The 26,155-nt window shown below is 31.8% G+C and overlaps 1 protein-coding gene across 1 annotated transcript; it reads right to left on the bottom strand.

Annotated features, from left to right (window-relative positions):
* Positions 1 to 980: 980 nt before the first annotated feature.
* On the bottom strand, positions 981 to 25,124 carry LOC143052493 (uncharacterized). Its single transcript, XM_076225539.1, has 20 exons — positions 24,853 to 25,124; positions 23,655 to 23,777; positions 22,820 to 22,981; positions 22,130 to 22,196; positions 21,351 to 21,433; positions 17,777 to 17,962; positions 16,171 to 16,389; positions 15,615 to 15,740; positions 13,542 to 13,706; positions 13,039 to 13,160; positions 12,634 to 12,793; positions 11,094 to 11,170; positions 8,357 to 8,510; positions 7,869 to 8,038; positions 7,220 to 7,334; positions 6,703 to 6,901; positions 5,978 to 6,047; positions 5,252 to 5,481; positions 3,602 to 3,737; positions 981 to 2,547 (listed from the first exon to the last, which is right to left on the bottom strand). Exons 1-20 carry the CDS (start codon positions 25,052 to 25,054, stop codon positions 2,338 to 2,340), a joined length of 2,976 nt encoding a protein of 991 aa, XP_076081654.1. The 5' UTR covers positions 25,055 to 25,124; the 3' UTR covers positions 981 to 2,337.
* Between the last annotated feature and the right edge of the window lie 1,031 nt (positions 25,125 to 26,155).

Genomic DNA, 26,155 nt, shown 5'->3' with positions numbered 1-26,155 from the left:
CTATTTTGAAAAAGAGACCTAGTTTAACCATTTGTTTCGAAAAGAAGAGGACCATAGAATAAATGTGTAAAAACTATATAGCTATTTAATGTAATCAAGGTATTAAATTTTCCAAGAACTTATCATCTGAAAAAGCGATTTTTTACGAGGAGTTACCGATTCAAGAAAGGATTTGTCTGGGAAAATGAAACTCACTGCATACCCCGGAATTTAACCACATATGTGAAAATGTCACAGCTACGAAACGAGTCATTATATAAATCCATGTTTTCGATATGGAATGAGCTACAAGCCAATTTTTTTTATTGAAAAATGCCCTTAAAGTACAGAACTACTACAAAGATTGTAAACGGTAATATCGCACTACAAGTAAAATCTCATACTGCAAGCGCTAGTTCAAGTGGTCTCTTTATGTGCTTTCCAGTCTTTGTCGTTTGACTCAAATCATAAAAGAACAAAATTAGTTTAATTTCAGCACTTATTGATTTAGCTTTGATAACAGTTGAAATTGTTCTAGTTTTGAAGATGCCACAAATTTACCATGTTTACGCTGTCTATTGATTAGTTTGCAAAGTTCTAAATAATCTTTTAATTTGTCGATTACAATGTGTATTGGTAGTCCCTAGGTTAAAAATCAGCTATTTTGTTGGTCTATGGTTTGAAAAATTTAATAATCAATTATTAACAATTAAAATCACAAAAATAATAAACTCCGAGGAAAATTCAAGAAGGAAGTCTTTAATCAAATGGCAAAATCAAAAGCTCGAACACATCAAACGAATGGATAACAAGTGTCATATTCCTGACTTGGTACAGGCATTTTCGAATGGAGAAAATGGTGGGTAAAACCTGGTTATCAGTTAGCTAAACTACTCACTTGTATGACAGTCGCATTAAATTCCATTTTATTGACAACGATGTATAAACATAGCATATAGACATAATAGGTAAAAATGTCAAAAATAGGGTTAAAGCAGTCATCATAGTGTTATCATATTTATTACTATAAAAACACAACAATATGTAACAAAAAACACAAATGCATATATACAAAGCACATTAGCAAAAATTCAAGACAAGAATACAAACATTTACCATTACACAATAGCAAAATGATACAGAGCCACGTCATATGTATCAAAGAATACAAAAAGGCATATAGACAAAGCACATTAGCAAAAATGAAAGACAAGGACACATTTGTTTTACAATAGCACAATAACACAATACCGGAAGGTAAAAGTACAGAGCCTTCAATCAATAATTTTGTGTAAAACTTTTTTCTTATTATGTTTAGATAATTGGTTGCTTTTTCAATGTGGCACGAGACAGGGACGAAGAGTGAGGGATATAAGCTGTCACCGGAAGACATTGGTATGCTGGATATAGAAAGATGTTATACCCTGCGATAGGCCACTTACATATAGAAGTTGTAATTTTTCGTCAACGTGCAGTGGCGTGGCTAAGTTAAATCCTATTTTCTATTCAATTCTTTTGCATATTTCTTGTTCATTCATCAGGTCGAAACAATGCATATCTTTTCAATTTGGTTTATTTTTAGTTACGCTAATTATGTATGAACTATTTGTTGTTAGACTGTCAACATCACACAACATTAATTCAAGTTACAAAATAAAAGGAATTAATCATTAGATGACATGGAATCAACCAACAAAATACAGGGTATTTAACAACAAAATACTGGGTATTTAACAACAAAATACAGGGTATTTAACAACAATATACAAGAATCAACAAACAAACACTAAGCTATCACTAAAATTACGACAAGACTATAAAGTAATGATTTTTTTTTAAACTTATATATTTATTCAATTGTATTGCAGAAAAATTATACATGCGATATATATCTAACTTTAATTTGGCACAGTACAGCATCACAGTAAATGTAGACTTCAGATATACAGCCTACACCAGACAGTAAAATAACATATGCAAAACATTAGTCAATAGGTATCCTTTAATCAATACTTATGTAAATTAACATTAAACAAAGTTGGAAATCTTAAGAAAATGACTGTAATGTGGGAATACTGAAAATTAACAAATTGGTGCGTGCATTTATAATTGCGATTTTTTAAGAATAGATAAAATTAGATAAAATGAATGTATGAATCCAACTAGTTCGCATTATTCACAATAATAAAAAAAAATCGCAATCATTTATTTCTTACTTCACAGTAGCTCAAAGCTATTGCTTGCATTGACTGAAATTTTCAAAAAGGAAGATAACAATTGCCGTTAAACATTATTATATTAATTACTATTACAGTTTACATCAGTGTATATATTACAAGCATTTTTTGTATTCAATCATTATTCAGTGATAGATAATCCTTTTATTTTAGCAATCATTTCAGCGTTGAATTTTTCTTTCATTGTAGTATCTGACTTGGCTTCAGATCTGACCAGTGCGTCTTTCGACTTAATATGATGCATTCGTAAAACAATTGCGCTAATAACTGCAATTATGACAACTACTACGCACACTGTCATTATAATAATTATTGTGTAGATATCTGTTCCCTGAAAGTCAAAAACGAAGGTAAATCATAGGTATATGTGGAATACATGTAGGAAATATGACAGCTTGAACTTTCCATGTCCAGCAGAAAAAAAAATTAAAAAAAAATAAAAATGAACGACATCATTATCAACTGGGGTACTCACGATTGATAGTTCGGTCCTGCGTCAAATTTTAGTTGTGTTTTTTTTTTAAATTGTAACTTAAATGCATAACTAGTCTGATTCATTGTCACTTTTCAAATATGAATATATTGACGTATGGAGTTCTAAAATCAGTCTGTGTTTAAAGGTACGTCTGTTCGGCAATGCAGGACGTGTACATATAAGCATTCACATTTTGTCTTGTTTATTCTAAATTCCTGCTTAGATTCAGTTTCATGCTCTCTAGGGTTACATAAAAGTTGCCGTTTTCAAAGAAAAGTGTATGCCACTACAACTTAAGCGTCACTCATGTTATATTAACATTCCAAATTTTCAACATCATCTGCACGGGTAAAAGAAGGATTGTGTCGTCGACTTCCGATTAATGTTATGCATTGATGAAAGCCGGACAGAGTCAAACGGCTGAAATATATGATGTTCAACATGGAAATAGTAATCTACAATGTAGGATTAACGGTTCGCGCGTCTGGCGTATACTAAATTTAGTCCTGGTATCTATGATGAGTTTATGTTATGTATTCAAACAAAGTTTGTGAATAAAAGATTAAAACCAAACATAATAGTTAAGTACGACAAATGGTTGCAAAAACTGGTTTCACTCTTATAATTCAGTAGACAAGTTAAGACAGAGCTGATAGATTCTAGTAAAAGAAAATATGCAATGTTCATCGGATTATCAAGCAGGTCAAAGGTTTTGTCTTCCCGTTTCAGAATCTAATGCATTTATGGTAATACTTTCAAAAGCGTACACCAAAACGTTGTGACTGGTTTGAAACGTTATAAACAATGGACATTTAACGAATGACGTAACATTATTTTCATTTTTGGTGTACAAACAATGAGCTTACCCATAGTCATTTAAATTCTGAAAAGGCGAATTTCGATAACTTACCGATGAACCGGAAGGTTCAGACAACACTTCTACTGATTGAACTGACTGTCCATCACCAAAAGATAGACCACACTGTGATATAAATCCATCAACATCGATCACATTTATTGATAAGGATGGCGTGCAACAGTCTCCACTGAAAACAAATAAGTGTATGAAATTATATGTTCAAAATTGCAATTGTTTTTTTTTTGTCTTTATGCTGTGACACGTTTCATAAAATAGGCTTTAAATATTAAACTACCGTATACCTGATAAAAGGCTATTTAACAAATATATTGTGGGAACAAAAATTGATATAAGACATTTTTGTCTTTACATTTATGTTTTTTTTTTTTTAAATTATAAAATATAAATAACAGAACCATAACAAGAATGTGTCCCAAGTACACGGAGGCCCAACCAGCACTATCATTTTCTATGTTTAGTGGACCGTGGAAATGGGATAAAACCTCTACTGTGGTATTAAAATTAGAAAGATCATATCATAGGGAACATGTTTACGAAGTTTCACGTTGATTGGATTTCAACTTCATCAAAAACTACCTCGACTAGAAACTTTAACCTAAGCGGGACGAACGGACAAACGGAAAAACGAACGAAAGGAAGGACAGACGAATGAACGGACGCACAGACCAGAAAACACAATGCCCATAAATGGGGCATAAAAAAGATTGATTGATTGACTGCTGGTGTTTAATATAACTCTGTCTATATCGTGACTTCCAAGTTTTTTTGGTGGTGAAAAAGAAGTGCTCGAGAGAACAAGCACACATCTGAGGTTCAACCACCAATCCTTACACACAACCTCAATGTCGACAGGTGAGTAGTCTACTTAAATACTTATAGTGGAATGTATTTTAACTTCTAAATACATGATATCGTCATTTATACGCAATATTATTTTTTTCTTAATTCTAATCTTTTCTTTTTGGCAAAGAGGATGAGTGAACTTATCAGCAGACTTGTATTTTTAAGTTGCATGCAGTTACGATTATCTGTCTTTTATAAATTAACTGTTTACTAAACTTTTGAATTTTTGAAATACTAAGGCTTTTCTACCTCAGGAATAGATAGTTTTAGCTTTATTTGGCAAAACCTTTTAGAAATCTTGGTCCTCAATGCTCTACAAATTCGTATTTTATTTGGCCTTTTTAACTTTTTTGGATTTGAGCGTCACTGATGAGTCTTTTGCAGACGAAACGCGCGTCTGGCGTATATACAAAATATAGTCCTGGTATCTATAAATTATAATGAGTTTATTCACACCTTATCTTGTTGAGGGAAAGAGTCAAGCTCAGAAAACAAATCTTTGTCACGTGACTATTAAGAATGTTGATAAAGATGGAGAACACCAGGGATGAATATACTATGTAGTGAACATCGGAAACAATGTGAGTGCTAATTGGCTTTGCCCATTTCTTAAAGTTCCATTTTTATCAGAAATTTTAACGCATACTTTTTAGTTATCAAGTATTCGCTTAACTTTGTTTATAACCAGATAGGAAAGAATGCTTAAACATACATGAAAATTTACATCTTAATAAGCCCCTTTTCTCATACGAGTGTCATGCATCTTTATAAAACCCTGTTCTCAAACGAGTCAAGCATCTTTATAAAACCATTTTCTCACATGAATCGTACATTTACCTGATGTTAACAGCTAGCGGTCCAGTAGATAACCTAGTAATATTAACATGAGCCAATTTAACCGACATTCCAACAGTTGATGATATACTCTGTAACAGTGTCCCGGAAAATGTCACTTCAGCTGAAGCGGTCCATAGATACAACGAACAATTAGCTGTATTAAGCGATGCTACGCCACATAATCCATCCGTATGTACAACAGTACAATCAGGTCTTTCTACGTCTGTTACCTAATTCAATCGAATATTCGAAGATATAATAAAAGTGAAATAACATACTTGATAATTTGCAGAATGTTGTGAAAAAGTTCTCAAATCTGCAATGAAAAGAATGGCCTTGTCTTCAACATTACATGTAAAGTTAATTTGGAAAGTTACCTGTTAAAGTTATGCCCCTGACTGATGCAATGTTCTTATCTTGTTGCCATCCAACTGTTTTTTTTTATCAATTTCAGTTATTTTAAAAATGTTCGTTACAAAAATGTGTCAAAAATTAATGCTTTTCTTTATGTGTTTACGTCACTTAATATATAGTAAATTCTTGAGCTATGACTTTACGCCAATATCGGTCTTGGTAAAAGTTTCATATTTTATCTTAAAATTTTAGCATTTGAAGGCAAAATAATTAAAATGGACGGACGTACCAGTATAAATGTTAATGCAAGTATACTTTCCAGGAACCTGTTCAAATAGGTCACTAATGTTATCTTTAAGATTTTGAACATACCACAAGTTTCTTGGTGATACTCTGTTGAATCTTTCCAGTTGACACAATTATAACTGATATTGTATATGAGCTGAAATTAAGGTTGGAATTTTAGGAGAATTTTATTCTGTACGAAAGTAACGTAGAGTTTATAATGTCATAAAAGGAATATACACCAAGAAATATTTTTTGTAACTTTATTCTATATTAACTATCATAAATTTTTTTATCGCTATTTTGTGAATTTTTCCTTTGATCTTTTTTTGAGAAATTTTTTCATATCATGCTACTAACTTCAGATGGAAAATTATCGCTAGAAACTAAGCAAGGAGGTGGCGTTGCTAACGAAATTGACATGAAATTGACAACGTCGTCATAGGTAATATAGCGATAAAAGATTATCATTGGTCATCTCAACTCAATTGCCTTTCTCGCTTTCGCCGTCCCGGTTCAAGCGAGAAAATCAATCTTGTTGAGATGATCGACGATAATCTATAAGTATCGCTCATGATAACTTTTTGTATTACTTAAAAAAGTATGTCATCAATATGATATAAGATGGGATCATGTGTATCATTCGACACGACTATTGCAAAGCCGTATTCTACTGGTGTTTATTTCGATTTTGATTGAAAGAATACGGAGATAAACATTGAAATATTTTTGGAAATGAACCATTTTAATAGACAAAAGATAAATCAAATATAACATAAGAGTTGTTTGAGCTAACAGCCAATAAAACATACAATATAACAGAGGGTGTAGTAGGCTTAACAGCAAAGGTTCCATTATCACCATCTCCAGCACGAAGAGTGTACTGTACAGTTGTGGTTCCTTTGACAAATGAATGGTCGTCTGATATTGACACTTGATACGTCTCTGTCACAGTACCACGATTTAAAACCTCATAACCAATAAGCCTTTCCTTTCCAAGTACAACGTCATCTGAAAAAAATATTGAAGAATATAAACATATTCGAATTCATAGAGAGCTGCTGGTGTTTATAATAAATGGACAGTACAGGAAGTCAGAGAAAACAAAAGCAAATTAAAAAAGAATAATAAGAGTGAAGACTGCATGAGGGCAAAAACCTATAGTTTCCATAAATGGAGGTAAGAATATGGAATGCATTTTTGTTCATATGTAGATGTTATCAACTTTTTGTTTTTCCCTAAGACAAACTTCAAACTAGATGTTTTGTAAACAGGCGTCTTTATCCGAATTTGTATGTTGTGATTCCCCTCTGTACCATTCATACGTACCAGTTGTTGATGCTTTAACAGTTAGTTCAACACTTGTAGGTTTGTGAAATTCCGAAAGTTTCCTTGTGAATGATATCCCACTATCATCTTTCCCATATAGTTTAACTTGGAATTTCTGAAATGAATATGATGTATTATATATACAATGAACACTATCCAACTATCAACAAGATATACTAAATATGGTGACTCCGGTATTTTTCAAAGAATTCCTTAACAGAAAATGATCATTTATAAATTTGACCATGCATAACACAGCATAACATGCTCACATGAAGCCTTATAAATTTTGCGAGGAAGGTCTCATTCGTAGTACTTTCAACATGTTATGGGAGTGTTAACTACAGGTAGAGCACTAGACTATTCCTTCGCTGCAAGATATACGGTTAATCTCATTGACAATACCAATTATACTGCCCAAGTGCGCATTTCGACAATCAATGTCCCTTTAGTGATGTCAGTATTTGAAAATAGCAAATTGAATCAAACCTATGCATGATGGGGCGAAGTTGAATTTTTTAACTGAGTAATTGTGACCATTTTCAATACACAGTTCATTCTTCCAAAATTTAATTCCGTAAAAAGAGGGGAAATGACAAGTGGCTATTTTTAAACTTAACTAAATGTCGTTATTTCAACCTAAACTTACAACTTTTGGCATTTTAAAATCTGCAGCACACAAAGTATCGACATCTCGTCGCAACTGTGAAGTCTCGTGTGACGATATAACATTTCCGGCAATACCAGTCAATTTAATTTTGTGACATGTGCCACTTGGTCCCAAGTTATACACTGACAACTCAACAGTATAGTTGTTATCTGTTAAACAATTGGAAATATTAAAAAATCAACAAAACAAACATAGAAAAGACAAATATAATATTTAGCATTTTTACAAGCGCAGCGTTTTGATTGTTGATATTTCTGCAATTGATGACAAGGTATGTTTTGGTGGAAACAAAATAATTTTTCAAATCATATTCCAAGAGTACGTATGCATTTCCTTTGGCACAAATCGGTTTTTATTATCCAACAACACAAATTGGTGAAATTATAACAAGCATTCAGTTTATAAATGGTCTAATGACACTAGTAGTTAATATTGTTGTTATGAATGTCTAGAAAAAAAAGAGTTACCCGAAATTGGACTGCCTTTCAGTGAAACCATTTCACCTGTATCTGATTGTTCCAATAGTTCACTGTCAATCTTGATAGAACTCTGTGCTGTAATATTTACCTTCCACTCGTTGATGACATTCCTTCTTAGTTTCACAACACTACCTGGAGGATGCTAAAATAATAGTATCATTGTATCGATAACGACATTTTTGATTGCCGTGGATCAAATAAATGAGCAAAATATAAAAGTAAGGATATGTGGTATAATTATCAATATGAAAACTCTCAACCAAAGTTCAAAATGAAGTAGATTTCAGCAATAAAAGATACCCAGTACGCAACACAACAATTAGCAAAACTCATACAGTATATTTCAAAACAATAAATACGTTCAACTGAAAAAAAACTAACGACCTAATTTATTAACAAAAATGACAGTCATGACGTGATCCACGTGGTCCTCTCTAAGGACAGGAACATAAAGAATGTACAACTATTGCTCTACATTTCAGCTTCAACATGAACATTATTTTAATGGTTTTTGCAATACTTATTAGATTGGACATTGTCAGATATTGACAATAAAAATGAGAAATTACTCAAAACCTGACTTAATATAGACTCATTAAAGATCAAATTTTGCCTACGCCTGTCTCTAAATTAGTGTTTGGTTGGAATTAATACGGCTGTCTCTAAAAAAAAAGTACGTTTCAAGACCTCCTTATCTAGTTAAAAAGATACCCTTTCTTTAAGTTGCTTTTTCAGTAACATATTTACTTTTACTGTTAACTCTCGTTGTCTCGAAACCGGTTGACTCAAAATTTCGGATGAGTCGAAGTTTTCACGTGGTCCCGAACTTTGCTCCATATAAATGTATGTTATTCAACTCCTGATGAGTCGAAATTGGATGAGTCGAAATTTCGGTTGAGTCGAACTAAATTTACGATCCCAAGGTTAACAAAAGCATTTGTCAAAACATGACCTCCGGCATTTAAATGGATTGAAGAGTTAATCTGAAAATACACATGTAATTAAATTTCCAGTCACTGACCACTGTATTGATTTATGACATGCTATTTTCCACGAGTGTTTACCTAAGATTATCTTTTATAGATTTTTTTATAAATAATTAGTGATACATTGTCAATGTTCATGAAAAAGTATTTAAAATGTTTACAAAACAATTAATTGTGATTTACACTAATGAGCTTGGGTGTGAATAAAGTAAGGATTATGACTTCCGTTGATGATCACCTCAAAAATACTTAATTGGCGTCTTTAATCTTGTTGTATTTTCTTTCGAAAAAGAAAGAGTGCGATAAAACATAATGAAAGATCATGACATACAAATATATCGATCTGATATCAGAATATCGACCCCTTCCCATATTCTCCCGAATTTTTTTTAGCTTTACCAAGCCAAGCAAGAGTTGTGTCCTTTGTTCTGTCAAACTTCCGGTTTTCGTTTGAGTCGAACTACGTGTATCTCGAAATATTTCTCTGGTCCGGCTGACTTTGAGATAACGAGAGTTGACTGTATTTGATCTTTTAATCTTATACCATAATTTAAATTACAGTGTACTGCATATGTACATATCTAATACTAAATCTGGATTGATATAATGGTTTCACTTTATGAGGTACATATCTGATATTATACCTTGATTGATATAATGGTTTCACCTGATGAGGTTCATATTTGATATGATATCTGGATTGATAAAATGGTTTCACCTGATGAGGTACATATCTAATATTATACCTGGATTGATAAAATGGCTTCACCTGATGAGGTATATATTTGATATTATACCTGGATTGATAAAATGGTTTCACCTGATGAGGTACATATTTGATATTATACCTGGATTAATATAACGGTTTCACCTGATGAGGTACATATGTGATATTATACCTGGATTGATATAATGGTTTCACCTGATGAGGTACATATCTAATCTTATACCTTAGCCGTATTTGGCACAACTTTTTTGGAATTTTGGATCCTCAATGCTCTTCTACTTTGTACTTGTTTGGCTTTATAAATATTTTGATATGAACGTCACTGATGAGTCTTATGAAGACGAAACGCGCGTCTGACGTACTAAATTATAATCCTGGTACCTTTGATAACTATTTATACCTGGATTGATATAATGGTTTCACCTGATGAGAAACACATTTGATATCATACCTGAATTGATAAAGTGGTTTCGACTGATGAGGTACATATTTGATATTATACCTGGATTGATATAATGGTTTCGCCTGATGAGGTACATATTTGATATCATACCTGAATTGATAAAGTGGTTTCGACTGATGAGGTACATATTTGATATTATACCTGGATTGATATAATGGTTTCGCCTGATGACGTACACATTTGATATCATACCTGAATTGATAAAGTGGTTTCAACTGATGAGGTACATATTTGATATCATACCTGAGTTGATAAAGTGGTTTCGACTGATGAGGTACATATTTGATATTATACCTGGATTGATATAATGGTTTCGCCTGATGAGGTACACATTTGATATCATACCTGAATTGATCAAGTGGTTTCGACTGATGAGGTACATATTTGATATTATACCTGGATTGATATAATGGTTTCGCCGGATGAGGTACACATTTGATATCATACCTGAATTGATCAAGTGGTTTCGACTGATGAGGTACATATTTGATATCATACCTGAGTTGATAAAGTGGTTTCGACTGATGAGGTACATATTTGATATTATACCTGGATTGATATAATGGTTTCGCCTGATGAGGTATATATTCTAGTTGACTTTCCAGATGTGTATGTCTCCAATGTGCCTATTATAAAATTACAAATTAAACAAACAAACACAAACTCCTTAAGGTTACAACCATAAATGGCGTGAAATAGTGTAAATATCAAAAGACCAATTGTTCACGCTTTGCCTCTCTATAAATAATAAAAGTAGTGTTTTTATACTCTTGAATTACGCCATCAAACCATCAAATCTCAACTAAATGATTAATCGAGAAAATATAAAATATACTGGCACTGTCTGTTGAGTTTTCCTAGTACAAAATATCCAAAATATAGATAGAGTAAGTCGAACTTTCCATTTATTGTCTTGGGTGTTCTTGCATGCATATGTACTGTACTCCTGTCATGTAATGTTGTCATTTTAGCGGTCTATTTAAAATTGCAATTAAGCACGAGGTTTGGTTTGGCTTAAAACCATGTACAACTATTAGATTTTTTTCTTGAAATGTCCTGTACTTAGTCATTAATATAGAAGTTGTTATCTAATAGTTTGTTTCTATGTATATTGTATTGTAGGTTTTTTTGTTGCACTTCAGTGTTCGTTTCAATTTCAGTTTGTAAACCGGATGTTTTTCTCTTCATTGATTTATGACTTTTGAACAGCAGTATACTACTGTTGCCTTTATTTGAGATTGTCGATTAAATAAAACTTTCAACTAACTTAATGTCAAATATCCAGAAGAAAAGTAGTTTTCCTCAGCCAAAGAAATTGATACCCACAAAAATGATGAATTTACAGTACAAACCGCAATTGAAACCGTTAACCTCCCTGGAAAGATTGAGTCAGACATTGTGATCCATGATAAACATTGGACACAGTTGTAGCAAGCTACAATCAATGAAAATCGCTTTTAAGATTGGCAAGTGTAAATGTTAACAATGTAAGTAAACAATTGTCACGTTCAGGTTTAGGAAAGAGTCTGAAACATAGGACGATATTAAGTGACAATTTTAAAGTTTTTGATTGTGTTCCTCGCGCAATTGTTTGACTGCAAACATAAATAAATGCAATTTATGTTTCACGAGATTCATAAACACGATGAAACAAAGGACGCAATATATTTTACACGTCTGTATTAAAGAGTACAAGTGCTGTCATTGGTCAACTGTGATGTAATGGGAGTAGATGTTACTTCAGTCTGTCGCTAGATAGCTCTACGCTGTTTACGCAAATACTGTCTTACTCTGCCATGGGTGAAGAGAATTTGGTCGGATCGTAAACCTAAGCTAGCTAATATAAAATTGAGAATGGAAATAAGAAATATGTCAAAGACACAACAACCCGACCAAAGAACAGATAATTGGTCTTCAACGAGGCTTGAAAATCCCGCACCCGGGGCTGGATGTCCTCTACTAAATTGTCATGTTACTGATTTCAGTTCTGACACTCAAAACACAGGTTGACATGCATCTTGAAATGTAGTAGAATTAAATTCAAGTTATGAATACACTTAAATCTAAACTTACTAAAAATATTACATACCATTAGCATAATATAGATCTACATCTGTTTCTGCGGATGACCCAGTTACACTTATCTTAAGCACTGTGATCGTACCATCAACGGTAATATTCTTGTCATTAGTTTCAGTGACAGACCAGTCAAACGAGTCTATTATTATTTCAGAAGAAGGAAATATTTCCTACAATATCAAGAACAGATGTTTTTATTTTCCCAATAAATAACAGCTTCTTGAACTAAAGGTGTCATTTTTTTCTGAATTAAACTCTTGAGTCCCTTCTCTTATAATGCCATCATACCATTAGAATAACTACTCACCATAAATATGGATGTTTTTTTGTTATACCTTTACATGGTTCTTTATACTGAATTTAAAGTAAAAACAGTGGTTTTGTTCTAAATTAGCTAAACATAATCAAAATTTACCCCTATTATAGTTTCTAGGACGTTGCCAATGTTTTCTTTGTCTGTTTCGTGGACATTTCCACCCGTAGCTTGAGCTATTTGTTGGAAAAATGACAATGAAGATTCAGACCGTTCAGGCCGACCTAAAATATAGAATAAATTTATCAGACATAAATGCTGAATTAACCAACCTGCAATTATTACAAAGATCAATGACAATTTAAAATTGATATATTTATTGATGACAGCTTAACTTACATAAAATATAATGACACTTCATTTTATGTTAATTTACTGTTCATAAAACTTTAGAAATTTGATTCGAAAAACTAAGATTTTCATCATTCAAGCACAAATTGCTTTAACTTATTTACATGTTATTCGATAATTTACTAATCAATAGTATGATAATTAAAATGGTTGAGATTGGCATGATTATTTAAAAGTCTTTCAAATGTTTTGAAACCAACAGAATGAGACAATTACGGTTTTTCCATATATATTTGCATCATAAATATACCAACCTAATGCTGATCTTTTTCTGCGAGTACACTGACTGGTTATTAATGACGACACTGCTATATTCTTTGCTTTGGCTGCATCAATGATTTCTTGAATGCGATCAGCATCTTTTGAATCTGCATCCGTAAATACAAACAGGGGCGAGTTATCTCTCATCAGTGCTAATGCTGTGCAAATGAGAAAATACTTTTATTTTCACGCGGCGTGATATCCCAAACCCGAATATTAGAATTAACCAATTATTATTTGAGATATTATTGAAAGAAAAAGTATTTGCAATGTATATTTATTGGCCTGATATACAACTTTTACATGGTAGAGCGAAGACAATATTTTGTATCCATATTCCGAAGAATGTAAGCACAGATTGCAATACGCATAAAATTCAAATATGAATAGAACTAAACAATAAAAACGTTTGCTACCTTTACTAAATAAAAAAGTAAAGTATGGTGGTTCTGTATATTAACATTATCAAAATGTTTAATTAGGTTAGACAAACAAAATCAAAAAAGGCAAGTTATGAGTTATACAAATACAGTTTCAGACAAATGACTTCTCGAACATGTCGAAGGTGAATAGCATCTTCTGCATCTGCATCCGTAAATATATACAGATGCGAGTTATCTTTCATCAGTGCTAATGCTGTGTAAATGAGAACAACCTATTAACTACCCAAATACACATATTACAAATTTAGAATTACCAAATAATCATTTGGGATATCATTGAAACAAAAAGATTTTGCAAAATACATGTACTGTTTTCGGATATAACAGACAGGACGATGTTCAAACCGTCGATAATTTGTGTAAATGTTCAAATAGTTATCAAAGGTACCAGGATTATAATTAACGCCAGACGCGCGTTTCGTCTACATAAGACTCATCAGTGACGCTCATATCAAAATATTTATAAAGCCAAACAATTACAAAGTTGAAGAGCATTGAAGATCCAAAATTCCAAAACGTTGTGCCAAATACGACTAAGGTAATCTATGCCTGGGATAAGAAAATCCTTAGTTTTTCGAAAAATTCAAAGTTTTGTGTCTACAAAAGTCAAAGAATGTAACAATACGCATAATATTCAAAATATGAACAGAACTGAACAATGAAATAGTTTACTACCTTTAACAAATAAAAAGTGAAAAGTAAGCGCGGGTTCTGTACATGAACATTATTAAAATGTTAAAACTTGCTTGGAATAGACAATCAGACAATCAATTGCAGACCATATAAATGACAACTCCTAGATACGATACTGTAAATATTGTCTCATAAATTTTGAGTTTAAAGATTGACTAGTGATAGAGTATCTACATTGAGCTCATAATAAGAGATATTTGCATTTTTTACATTTATCTAAAATCTCACATATCCCCCCCCCCCCCCCAAAAAAAAAAAAACAAAAAAAAAAAACACATATTGTCACTGGACATAGAAAATCTCACCAGATTCCAAAGTGAATGAAAGACTCATAACTTTACAAAAGTCAACTGAAAAAATAATTATTCTGGATATGCACATTAACATATTATATTAACTGCAAAAATTCACACATAAAATCAACAACATATTACCTAGTATACGTCTTTGTGTCTTGTTATACAAAATGATATGTAATATAATTTCCAATGAGATAACAATTCAACTGCATGCACTGAGTAACTGGTGTCGACATTGGCAACTGATCCTTGTCGAGGGCATTCAACATTGAGCAATACCCATACCGTATAGTCAGCTATGTAGAGGCAGCTACATAACAAATGCAACACACGAGAAAAACGAAAGATTTATAATGACATTTGATTTCCAGTTTAAAATTAAAGTTTGAAATTGTCATCACTACGTTCTGTCAAAAATGTTAATAAGATAGACTTATACTGCAGTTTACATAAATTTTAATTGGGATCACTAAAACCGCAGTTTTATTTCTTGGACCATGGACATAAAACTTTACTCAGTACACGGAGTACAACATTTGAGCCTAGAAAGACCAAATCTGGTGTTTCATTGGTTGATTATTGAGCCTGAGTTCGATAACCGTACTCATACGGGCTGATGTTTATATGATACCTGCTAATATTCCTGCTGCTGCGTATTCCGGACAGTCTCGATTAGTTCCACTTTCTGTCTCGAGTGTTTGAACTTTGTTAATCATGGCATATCCATCAGTGTACCTAAAGACGACATTCCAGGTTACTGAAAAAAAATTCTATAATAAGTGAAAGTAACAACAAGATACTGACCACGACAGAAAAATAATTATTTATATTATAAGAAATATCAAGGAACAAGAGAGTTTAATTAAAACCGTTTAAATAGATAATAAGTATCAAATATCAATGAGGATAGTCCAAAAAAGTATATAAAAGACGTAATAACTACGTATTTGGACTACCAAAATGACAGAAACAATGAACAAAATAAAATAATTTCTGACTATAGTTACGGAATAGAACATACTTCCGTTTTTCATTAATTTTTCATTATGAAAAGTATCATTTTCTATTAGTTAAAAATAATATTCACGATCAACACAAACTAAGAGATCTGAGACGCTGAGTAAAACCCAAGTGCATTTTGTTCATTTGAGCAATTTCATATTTATAAGCCCCGATTACACTCCTACCTGGATCATGAAACAAAGATAAAACATAATCAGCAGGTTCATTGGACGATCCTACGGTATTTGTTAACATCTTTATCACATATTGTTTTACAGCATAAATATCGTCTGCCATAGAACTAGTATAGTCTATTGCCATAGCTAGAGTCATGTCCTTCCGTCTTTCAACATGAAATATAGCTTCGAATAATTTTGATCCAATTGTCTTTAAAACTCCAGTTCCTTGAACAAAGTAAATAGAATTATTAATATTATTATTCAATGGTATGTCCAGAGATGGTGCAAGGTCAGAACGAACATGACGAATCCTTCATAGGAACGTTTGTATATGCGTTAGAACCAATCAATGAAAGATCATATATTAGGGAAATGCATTATCCAGACGAAAACTAATAGACCACTTCCCATTATATTTTTGTTATCAGAGCCTATCTTGCTCAAGTTCTAACATTTAAAGAAAAGGGCAATATAAAAACAATATAATGCAACATTGATATTTTCGAGTAATATATTATTCATATTTTCTAGTGTGAACCAACACAATGGTGCTACTTTGCTTCGATCTTGTGTGTTTAAACGAACGTAAAATATGAATTAGAGGAGATTTGACGCCAACGAAACTGATTAAAATACAATACATTGATGTCATAAAATAAATGAAGCACTAAATTTACTCGAAGGTACAAAATTGTCAATAAATGTAAGGAAGATCTACAACGATATATTGTCAACCTGATTGCCTTAATGTTCTTACGATAGAAAACTTTTTATGGGTTTGTTTTACTTGTGAAATTCCCATCACAATACCGCTAGGCATAATACGTGTTCTGAGTAAAATATGACTTATACATGTTGCTAAAAGAACATGTTTAATGTCAAATATCTTATCCTAGACCTTACTATATGGACTTCTAGTATTCTAATATTTTGTGTGTTCTATCGGTTGCTGTCTAATTAACGTTTATATGTGCATACCCATCACAGACCTTGCTATGCGGACTATTCTAGTATTTTGGGTGTGCTATCGGTAGCTTTCTTATTAACATTTGTATATTCATATCCTATGAAATCGAAAACAAAATGAAAATGCTATAATCGTCCAAATGGTTTAAAATGCTACAAAAACACTTCAAAGAAAATCTCTATTCACTAACATCAAGGAGGGGCAAAAAGATACCAGAGGGACAATCAAACTCACAGACCGGAATAAACTGACACTGCCATGGCTAAAACAAAAGACAAACAGACAAATAATAGTACACAAGACACAACATAAAAACTAAAGACTAAATAAGCAACACGAAACCCACCAAGTGATTTGTTCAGTGATGGTTACTAAGTTTACAGTTTGCATAAATATAGGGTTTACAATAGCACATTGACTACATAATTATTTTCGATCTATGTAAAATTGCAGCACTTGAAGCTTGAAAAAAATAGCAAGGTGACACTTCTTTTTTATTATATTTTAGAAAAAGCATGGTAAAATCTATATCTTGGCAAATATAAGATAATAATTTAATTTGTTAAAATATATAGTGCTGATCCAACTTAAGCTGAACGTATGGCTTCATTGTGAAAGTGATCAAAATGAGGCTATATAACTGACCATTTGCAACAAGGAAGTTCTCTGTAGCTTGGACAGCGGCCGAATATGCCTGGTCGTGTAAATGAGAATGTGGTGACCATTCTGGCGTAAGGGAATCCTTATTGATGCCACATCTGGCTACAAGTTTTCTGCTGTCATCGTCAGGACCACCGTGACTACATTTACCAGTTGATGAACCAATTGCCTCTAAAGGAAAGAAATAAATGATCGCTTTTAAAACCTTTAAAGTTAAAATAGTTTAAAAGTAATATCAAATAAAAACTAGTATCTCAATTGTTTGTAAAACAATTGAAAGGTCTTTCCTGTAAAAGTGATGTTTTCGTAATGTTCTTTGTACGACCTTTCGTTTGATACACGACAAGCATACCTTTTGAAACTTTTCGCTTTTTACACTTAATGACCTCATCCATCTACATTTTTGAGATCGGAATTATGATATATGTAACACAGGGTAGATGAGCTTTCATTTGATATGCGACAACGCCATGTTCTAAAAAGTTTGATTTTTGCACTTAATAACCCCATCCAACTAATTTTTGGAGGTCGGGAATTTGATATTTCAAATGTACACCTAATGACCTTTCATTTGATATACAACAACCCTATCGTAAAAGAAAATTTATTTTTTGCACTCAATGACCCCATTCAACCAATTTTTGGGGGACGTCAATTTGAAATTTGAAATGTACGCTTTATGTTCTTTCATTTGATATGCGACAACCTTACCATCTGAGAAATTTGAATTTTTGCACTAAATGACCCCACCCTTCCACCTGGGATGAAAAAGAGGTTTAAATTTTTCATTTTTAAGTAGAGTTTATCGAGACCTTCAATTTGATATATCAGATGACCCCTTCTGACAAAGTGCCAAAAATGATGCAATATCAACGATATAAATAGAAGTTATGAAACTTACAAAGTCAATGCAAAACATGAAAATTTCAAAATGATTTTTTGGTGTTTTTTTCAATGGAATGTTTTTGGTATTTGGTCAAACATATAACTATGTTAACCTCTTCAATTTCTTAAACATTTTAAGTGGTAAGCTGTTGTTGATTCAGAAATACATACCACAGCTCGCAAAATTTCAAACTGCATTATCTCTTTAACGACAATAGATATCTCAAATCTGTTAAATGGTAAATGATCTACAGTTAAAGGACAACATTATAGAAAAAGAATTGGGACAATTTTAAAGTTCACCAAGGTCACAATTAATCATCAAATATATGATGCAATACCAAACTTGAGAACCGGAAGTCATTGAGACATGGGACTATCACCATTCAAATCAGGACCACTTGACCTTTCAAATATCACAAGGTCAAGGTCATAGTATAATGTGAAGGTCAAGGTGAAATTTAATCATGACCTGACATTGACCTCAAATTGAAGGTCTGGAATTACTGATCATCTTTGCAGTTTGTAGTAGGTTGATATCTGTTACCTTTAAAAAGATATACACACAATACTATACTTTTAAGAATCATCCCGTTGTAACTTTTGAACAGACGGTCGGACATTTTTGGGCTTATTGTATAAAATGTAGAGCTCGTCGAGAAGAACATTTTATACGCTGTATGTATGCAGGAAAGTCTTATCGTTTTCCTAATATGTAAGCTTGAAATTGCAGCGTAATTTTTTTTTGCACTCGGTGACCCTTGACCTTGGGTGCATATTAAAGGTCATATGAATTTAAGATTATTGGTGAAGGTTACAAGTCTCTATGACTTTCGGTTCTCGAATATAAATTTTTGAAAAAATATTTTTAATTTTTAAAGGGAAATAACTCCTTATAAGGGTTAATAACAAATTAATTGTTTATGTTTATAAACATTGCCATCTGTTCTAATACATGCTGTCACTTTGAATTCAATTCTATCTCTAATACTTTTTGAAAAAAATGCAAATGAAAGAAATTGCTTCAAGGGGATATAACTCTCAAAGTAGATGATGAAATCCTATGCAGCCTCATATGGTAATACATCATGATGAGATCTACCTATTGTCTAAATAAAGTCATGATATCTTTTAACACATTTTGGGGGGACCATGTTGAAAAAAATCAATAAAAGGGAGATAACTTCTTAAGGGGAAGGTGAAATCCTACAAAAGTTCATCTGGTAAAAGTTCATGTTGAGCTCTATCGATTGTTTAATTTTGGTATTGATAACTCCAATAGAAGCGGTAGGAGGGCGAGCCAAACAAATGCTGGAAGAAAAAGAAAAAAAAACATTAGAAAAACAATAAGGTCTTTCCCATGTAGGGGAAAGACCTTAATTAGACGATGTGGTATGATTGTCAATAAAACAACTCAACCAGATACCAAACGACATACAAGTTTACAACCATATGTCACCGTATGGCCGTCAATAATTACCAAAACCTATACCTCATAATCAGCTTTAAGGGCATACGATACAGTTTTGATCCCGTATTTACAGTTTGATGAAAATTTCCATATAGGCTATTTTTTGCCTGATTAAATCAAATATGTAATAAAAAATATACTTTCATGTGCTACTTTTTGAGTTAAATGAGGTCAAAATTTTGTATATTTGCTCTAAATTCGGATTTGTGGCCATATTTTCCCTTTCGAAAGAAAGACATAACTTTTTTGTTTTAAAAGATAAATACAAATTGTTTTTTTGTTAAATAATTTGTAATTTCTGTATTTTATAAGTATCCTAAACATTTATGCATTTTTTATTCAGAAATAATTCATATTCATCAAATGGTCATGAATTGAGAAAAAAAACGTCATTTTTTGCTGTATATTTATCAAAATTAAAAAAATTGCACTATTTACAGTTTTATAAAATTTGGTTAACATAATTTCCCTGCAAAATGTAACAAAATGTTGTTTTAAAAAATAGGGGTCCATGCACTCGTTTTCAAATTAAATCAGTTTGAATGATAAAAATCAGTCGAAAAATGCATCTCATCCCGATATGTCACAGTTTGACGTCGCGAAAATAACATTTTACGTTAGCAACGTAATTACCTCCCCTGTAACTGTATCGCATGCCCTTAATAGGAAATGATAACTGTAAAATAATTCAACCGAGAAAACTAACGGCCTGATTTGAATACAAAACAATGAACAAAAAATATACAGCAACAAAGAGGGGCGTAAAGGGTGGGGGTGGTATCTGCATTTCAATTTTCAATTTTTTTTGTGCCCAATATCTCTATTCTTTAAACATTAGCATCCCAATATTCTCTATTTCTTATTATAATCTATTCTGTAAACTGCATCTAGACCCTCATATGTACCTAGTCATTCAGTCCACACCGGTCTTATTGGCACCTATAAGAATTCCACTCCAAAGTAAAATCATTATTTGAATTCTCAAAAATAAAATAATATGATTTCATATATCCGTGGTTGCAGCACGTCTCCGGGTGCAGGATTTTCTCGCTGTATTGAAGGTCCATTGGTGGCCTTCGGCTGTTTTCTGCTCTTTGGTCGAGTTGTTGTCTCTTTGACACATTCCCCATTTCCATTATCAATTTTATTCTTTGTTTTGCGTTTGTCTCTGAATTTTCAAAACGTTATCAAAAGGTTACCTACTTGCAGGTTTGGTATTGCCTCTTCTGTGATGGTATCCACTGGTCAGTTTACCGTTTACTATAATGTTGTTCTTACATTCAGAACTAAAAAAAATATTAATAATTCAATGAAAGAAGGCAAACTATAAAATGTACTTAATAGTTATCAAAGGTACCAGGCTTATAATTTGAAAAGCCAGACGCGCGTTTCGTCTACACTTAAAAGTGCATAAAAAGGATCTAATTCATCAACCAGTTTAGGCAACCCCCATGAAGATATTTTAGGATGGCGGCAGCTAATATTTACACATTTGATCCCTACTAAAATGGAGTGTTAAGTTTGAATTTAAAAGTGAAAAGCAAAAAAATAAAATTGTCACGAGTTATATTCTGTTCCACACTGTTAGAGAGTATTCATGATTGATTTTATGCAGACACATAAAAACGAAAATAATGCTTTTAATTAATCACAGACAGACGTGCAAAAGGTGAACATACTGTTTATAACCCCATTTGTTTGGTATTCCTTCGATTATCAATAATTTTAATTTTCTTTAAATTATCATAAATACATTTTCTTTCGGTCTAATCTCAAAGTAATTGTCGAAATATGAGATTAGAAAATGACATTTAAGGCAGATTCGCATTTAATCTAGGTAAAAAAACATACGAGTTATACTCAAATTATTTCATTTCTTTACGGTACTAGCTAGTAATCGATAATCTATATATCAACTTCAATTTAACATTTAAACCCCGTACTTCCTTGTCTATCTCACTCTGAAAAAACTTTGCACATACTTGTAATCCGCATTATCTAGACAGGTGTCTTCTTCCAACGCCGCTACATCCATTAAAGTACTTATTCCTATAATATGATGAAAATGATCATGTGTCTTGTAACTCGGGGTAATCATGGTAATACAGTATTTTATTTAACAAAATTAACAAATTAATTATTTCATAATAAAAGTATTTAACTATGATCGATAAAATATATTTGACAACTTTCTGATGCATTTACGACCATGTATACTGGCATATATATATAAAGAAACATACATCTGATTAGTTTAAAGAATATACGTCACTCGATTTTCATAGTTTCACATATCATTAACCTCGATTGATATAGTGACATATTCAAGCGGTGTATCACTACCACTCATGACAAAGAAAAAGGCCATCGGTGCTAACTTTCATGATGATCTATTAATGAGTCTGTTCCGATGAAAAATAGTACAATCATAGTGATTGCATGTTGTCTTATTTGGGGGATGGTGGGAGAGGAATCCTGTTTCTTTTTACTTATATCTCATACCTGGGGTTCGTGTTGTTTATTCTTTAGTTTTCTATGTTGTGTCGTGTGTACTATTGTTTTTCTGTTTGTCTTTTTTATTTTTAGCCATGGCGTTGTCAGTTTGTTTTAGATTTATGAGTTTGACTGTCCCTTTGGTATCTTTCGTCCCTCTTTTATATTCTCATATTTACCAAACTCTTCATACACTTTTCCGCCATACATTTCCACCCAGTTAGTATTACTATAGAATGATTGTATAGTATACAGGCATTCCCCCAGCTGTGTTATGAATTCATCCAGGTCATTTTTTCGCGCAATCAATTTCTGTTTACAAGATTTCACGAAGTTGTGTGCTGAAATCAAAACAAATTGTGTGTGAATGACATTCAACACCTGTCATGATGTTAAGTAACAAGGATGTTGAAATTATGCAAAGATATAGATAATTAAATTTCCAATGATCTTTAACTAAAGGTGAAATAACCACTTGTAAAACTATCGAGTTTCCTTCTTAAGTCATATGATGTAAGACTGGAGATAACATTTCATGGTTTATAATTACATGAATTAAGTTATGTAAAAATGTATGTCGTTGTGTTTTAAATCGTAACCGACATATTAACATCTGTTTTAAAGTATGTCTGGTATAAACTCTCTTGTATTAAACGAATTTAAATTCTAATACGCCACTTAGATTTCTAGTGAAAAACAAACAAGAGTCTTTTTTGAGAATCGAACAAATGACTTTTAGAAATTATTTACATTAATATAAATTGATTATAGTTATGCAAGAAAACTTAGTGCCACAATAAACTTTATTATTAATTTCAAAGATAAAGAGTATCAGTTTACAATAGGAAATAAGTGTGTGTTGTTGTTTGTGCGCCTTTAAATTGGTTTTTAGAAATGTGGTCAGAACCAACACAATTTAAGATACAAATCGAAATTTATAAGATTTTGATATATGTAAAATTACTATCTTCATAATTTTTCGAATTCTATGATAACAACTCATATACAATTTACCGAGATCGATTTGATCGGCGTGACAGTGAATATAAGCTGTATCCTTCTTGTTCTCCTGTGTATCAGCAACTGCCTTTCTCAATGCAAATACTTTCTTCATCATTGTATCCTTTCTATTAGTATCTTAAACAATATTGGTATACTTTAAATGCATGGAATGTCAAAACACATGTTTAACCCCGCCAATATTTGTGCCTGTCCGAAGTCAGAAGGCTCTGGTCTTTGTTAGTCTTGAATGATTTTTTTTTTAGTTAATTAATATAATATTTTTGAGTTTAGTGTTACGTCCATTTTCACTAAACTAGTACTCATTTTTGTTAAACATGTTTAAGGGACCGCTGAAGCCCGCCTTCTGGTGTGGGATTTTCTCGCTGTGTTGAAGGCCCATTGGTTTTGTATATAGGATGAATTTGTCATATTCCGATTAAAAGTTGTTGAATATCATAATATATAGTAAAATAAGTTTCATCGCACCTTTATTGGACTAAGGAGAGGTGGAGTTAAATACTTGCAATTTGGGTAAAAATTTTGCCTCTCACAATGAAGATGAGAAATTGAATAAAATTTAGTAAATCTATAGATCAGGCAATCATTCTGGTACTTGTCTTAAGATCTTAGATCGTCAACATCATTATGAGTTCAATGAGAGGAGATGTGTTTAATATGTCATTGAGAGAAACAGGGAATGACAGAAATAATCAAAAGACATGTAAGGGCAATATACATTCTTCAATAACAGACAGGTGTCTATATAATGTATAATCATCTCAACGTTAAATCATTAGAAACTATCAAGAACTGCAATCAACACCAAAGTATCTAAATAACAAATAATAACATAGGATGAGTTTGATCAAAATAGTTAAGCTTTAAACATACTTATCTCTGATCACTGTTAATCGTTCCCAATGCTTTATTTGTTTTTTTTATTCTGTTATTTAGCATCTATATTTATATATTGTTTACTTCTTCTTAACTTTTAGTCATAAGTGTATCGTGTATCTGATGAGATGAAGATTAGAGAAAAAGATGTGTGCACAATAGAAATCAGTGAATATTACGTAGTTCTTAATTCTCGTTGATATATTTAAACTATGTATTTTGATTACCATAAACTTGGAACAAAATATTAACTTGTTTGATTTGTTATTGACATGAAAGTCAAACTAAACATTAATTGTCATACAAGGTATCTTACCACCACTAAAGAAGTCGTCAATAGATCCAGATCCTTTGTTTGATTTGATATACTTGTCAATTGATTTAATTGTTCCAGCAGCAGTTATATCTAAGTGTGTCTTCGTCATCCCGTTTCCATCTCGAATTGTTCTGGCAAAGAAACCATCGGATAGTTCGAAACATATTGAAAAAGTTAACATCAAAATACTAACAGTATTCATACTTATGTAGAAATCGTAACTCCTTTTTAATTTTTTGAGATTATACACACATAGTATCGCGATATACTCTGTGTAATCATAAGTATTCGCGTGCATTTATTTTAACATACTTTATGAAAGCTAATTATATCCTAACTGTCGTCAAATTTCATTCCAGTCATATATAAATATAAACATTGAGGGGGTTAAGACAGCTTGTATATCACTTCCTAATTCCTAATTATTTATTATCTAAAACACTGGAAATTCTAAGTGTTCAAGATTTAATGAATCAATTAACAATTATAGGTAGATAAAACAGGTTTTTATGCAAAAGAAAAATGCACACATGCTTTTAAACGTTTATCATGTTTATAATATATGTATCTTTTAGCATAGATCATAGTAGTTAACATTTGTTTTTCATGTGTATTCTGTTTTAAAAAGATGTCTTCCTAGTTGACAGTTTATATTATTATTATTATTATTATAAGTATTATTATCATTATTATCACATTGTATCATAATGCTTATCATTATTTTCATTTTTCAGTCGTTAATCTAAATCATGTTAAAAATAAAATTTCCCAAAATACCAAACTCCAATGAAAATTCAAAATGGCAAGCCCATTTTATAATAACGAGGTCAAAAGCTCAAACACAACAAACGAATGGAAAACAACTGCCATTTCCTTTTTAAAAAAAATATTTTGGTTAAACAAAAAAACCAATATTTGGTTTTGTTTCTTTTTCGAGATTTTACATTATAATTTAAGTTCACATAAGTATTAGTCTCATTGTTCAAAACTAGATAAGTCAATATATATAGAACCTAGATAAAAGGAAGATTAATCAGGTGCTTATCTAAAAGAAAAATACAAAAATGCAGTTAATGGTCTTTATCCGTTATAAATGCTACTATTATGTAAAGATGCATAGTTGTGACCATAATTAATGTTTAAATATATATTCTACTCTTAAAGATAACGTCATTTTAGACAGTCCATATTGATATGTTACGTGATATTCAGTTCTTTTCATCAATCATTTTGTTTTATTAAGAACTGTTTTTCGTTCATTATACGTGGATTTCTCAAAACGTTAAGGTACAGATCACTGAGA

Source organism: Mytilus galloprovincialis, chromosome 11, assembly GCF_965363235.1.
Source record: "Mytilus galloprovincialis chromosome 11, xbMytGall1.hap1.1, whole genome shotgun sequence".
In the NCBI taxonomy this organism is placed as follows: Eukaryota; Metazoa; Mollusca; class Bivalvia; order Mytilida; family Mytilidae; genus Mytilus; species Mytilus galloprovincialis.
The sequence above is the reverse complement of the archived record's forward strand: the minus strand, read 5'-3'. Positions and strand labels throughout refer to the sequence as shown.

Coding starts and splice junctions, on each gene's coding strand:
- LOC143052493 (XM_076225539.1), bottom strand. CDS start 25,054: ATGAATACTGTTAGTATTTTGATGTTAACTTTTTCAATATGTTTCGAA. Junction 8,511..11,093: donor AAACCATTATATCAATCCAG/GTATAATATCAA, acceptor CTATTATTTTAG/CATCCTCCAGGTAGTGTTGT. Junction 8,039..8,356: donor GAAAGGCAGTCCAATTTCGG/GTAACTCTTTTT, acceptor ATTGTTTAACAG/ATAACAACTATACTGTTGAG.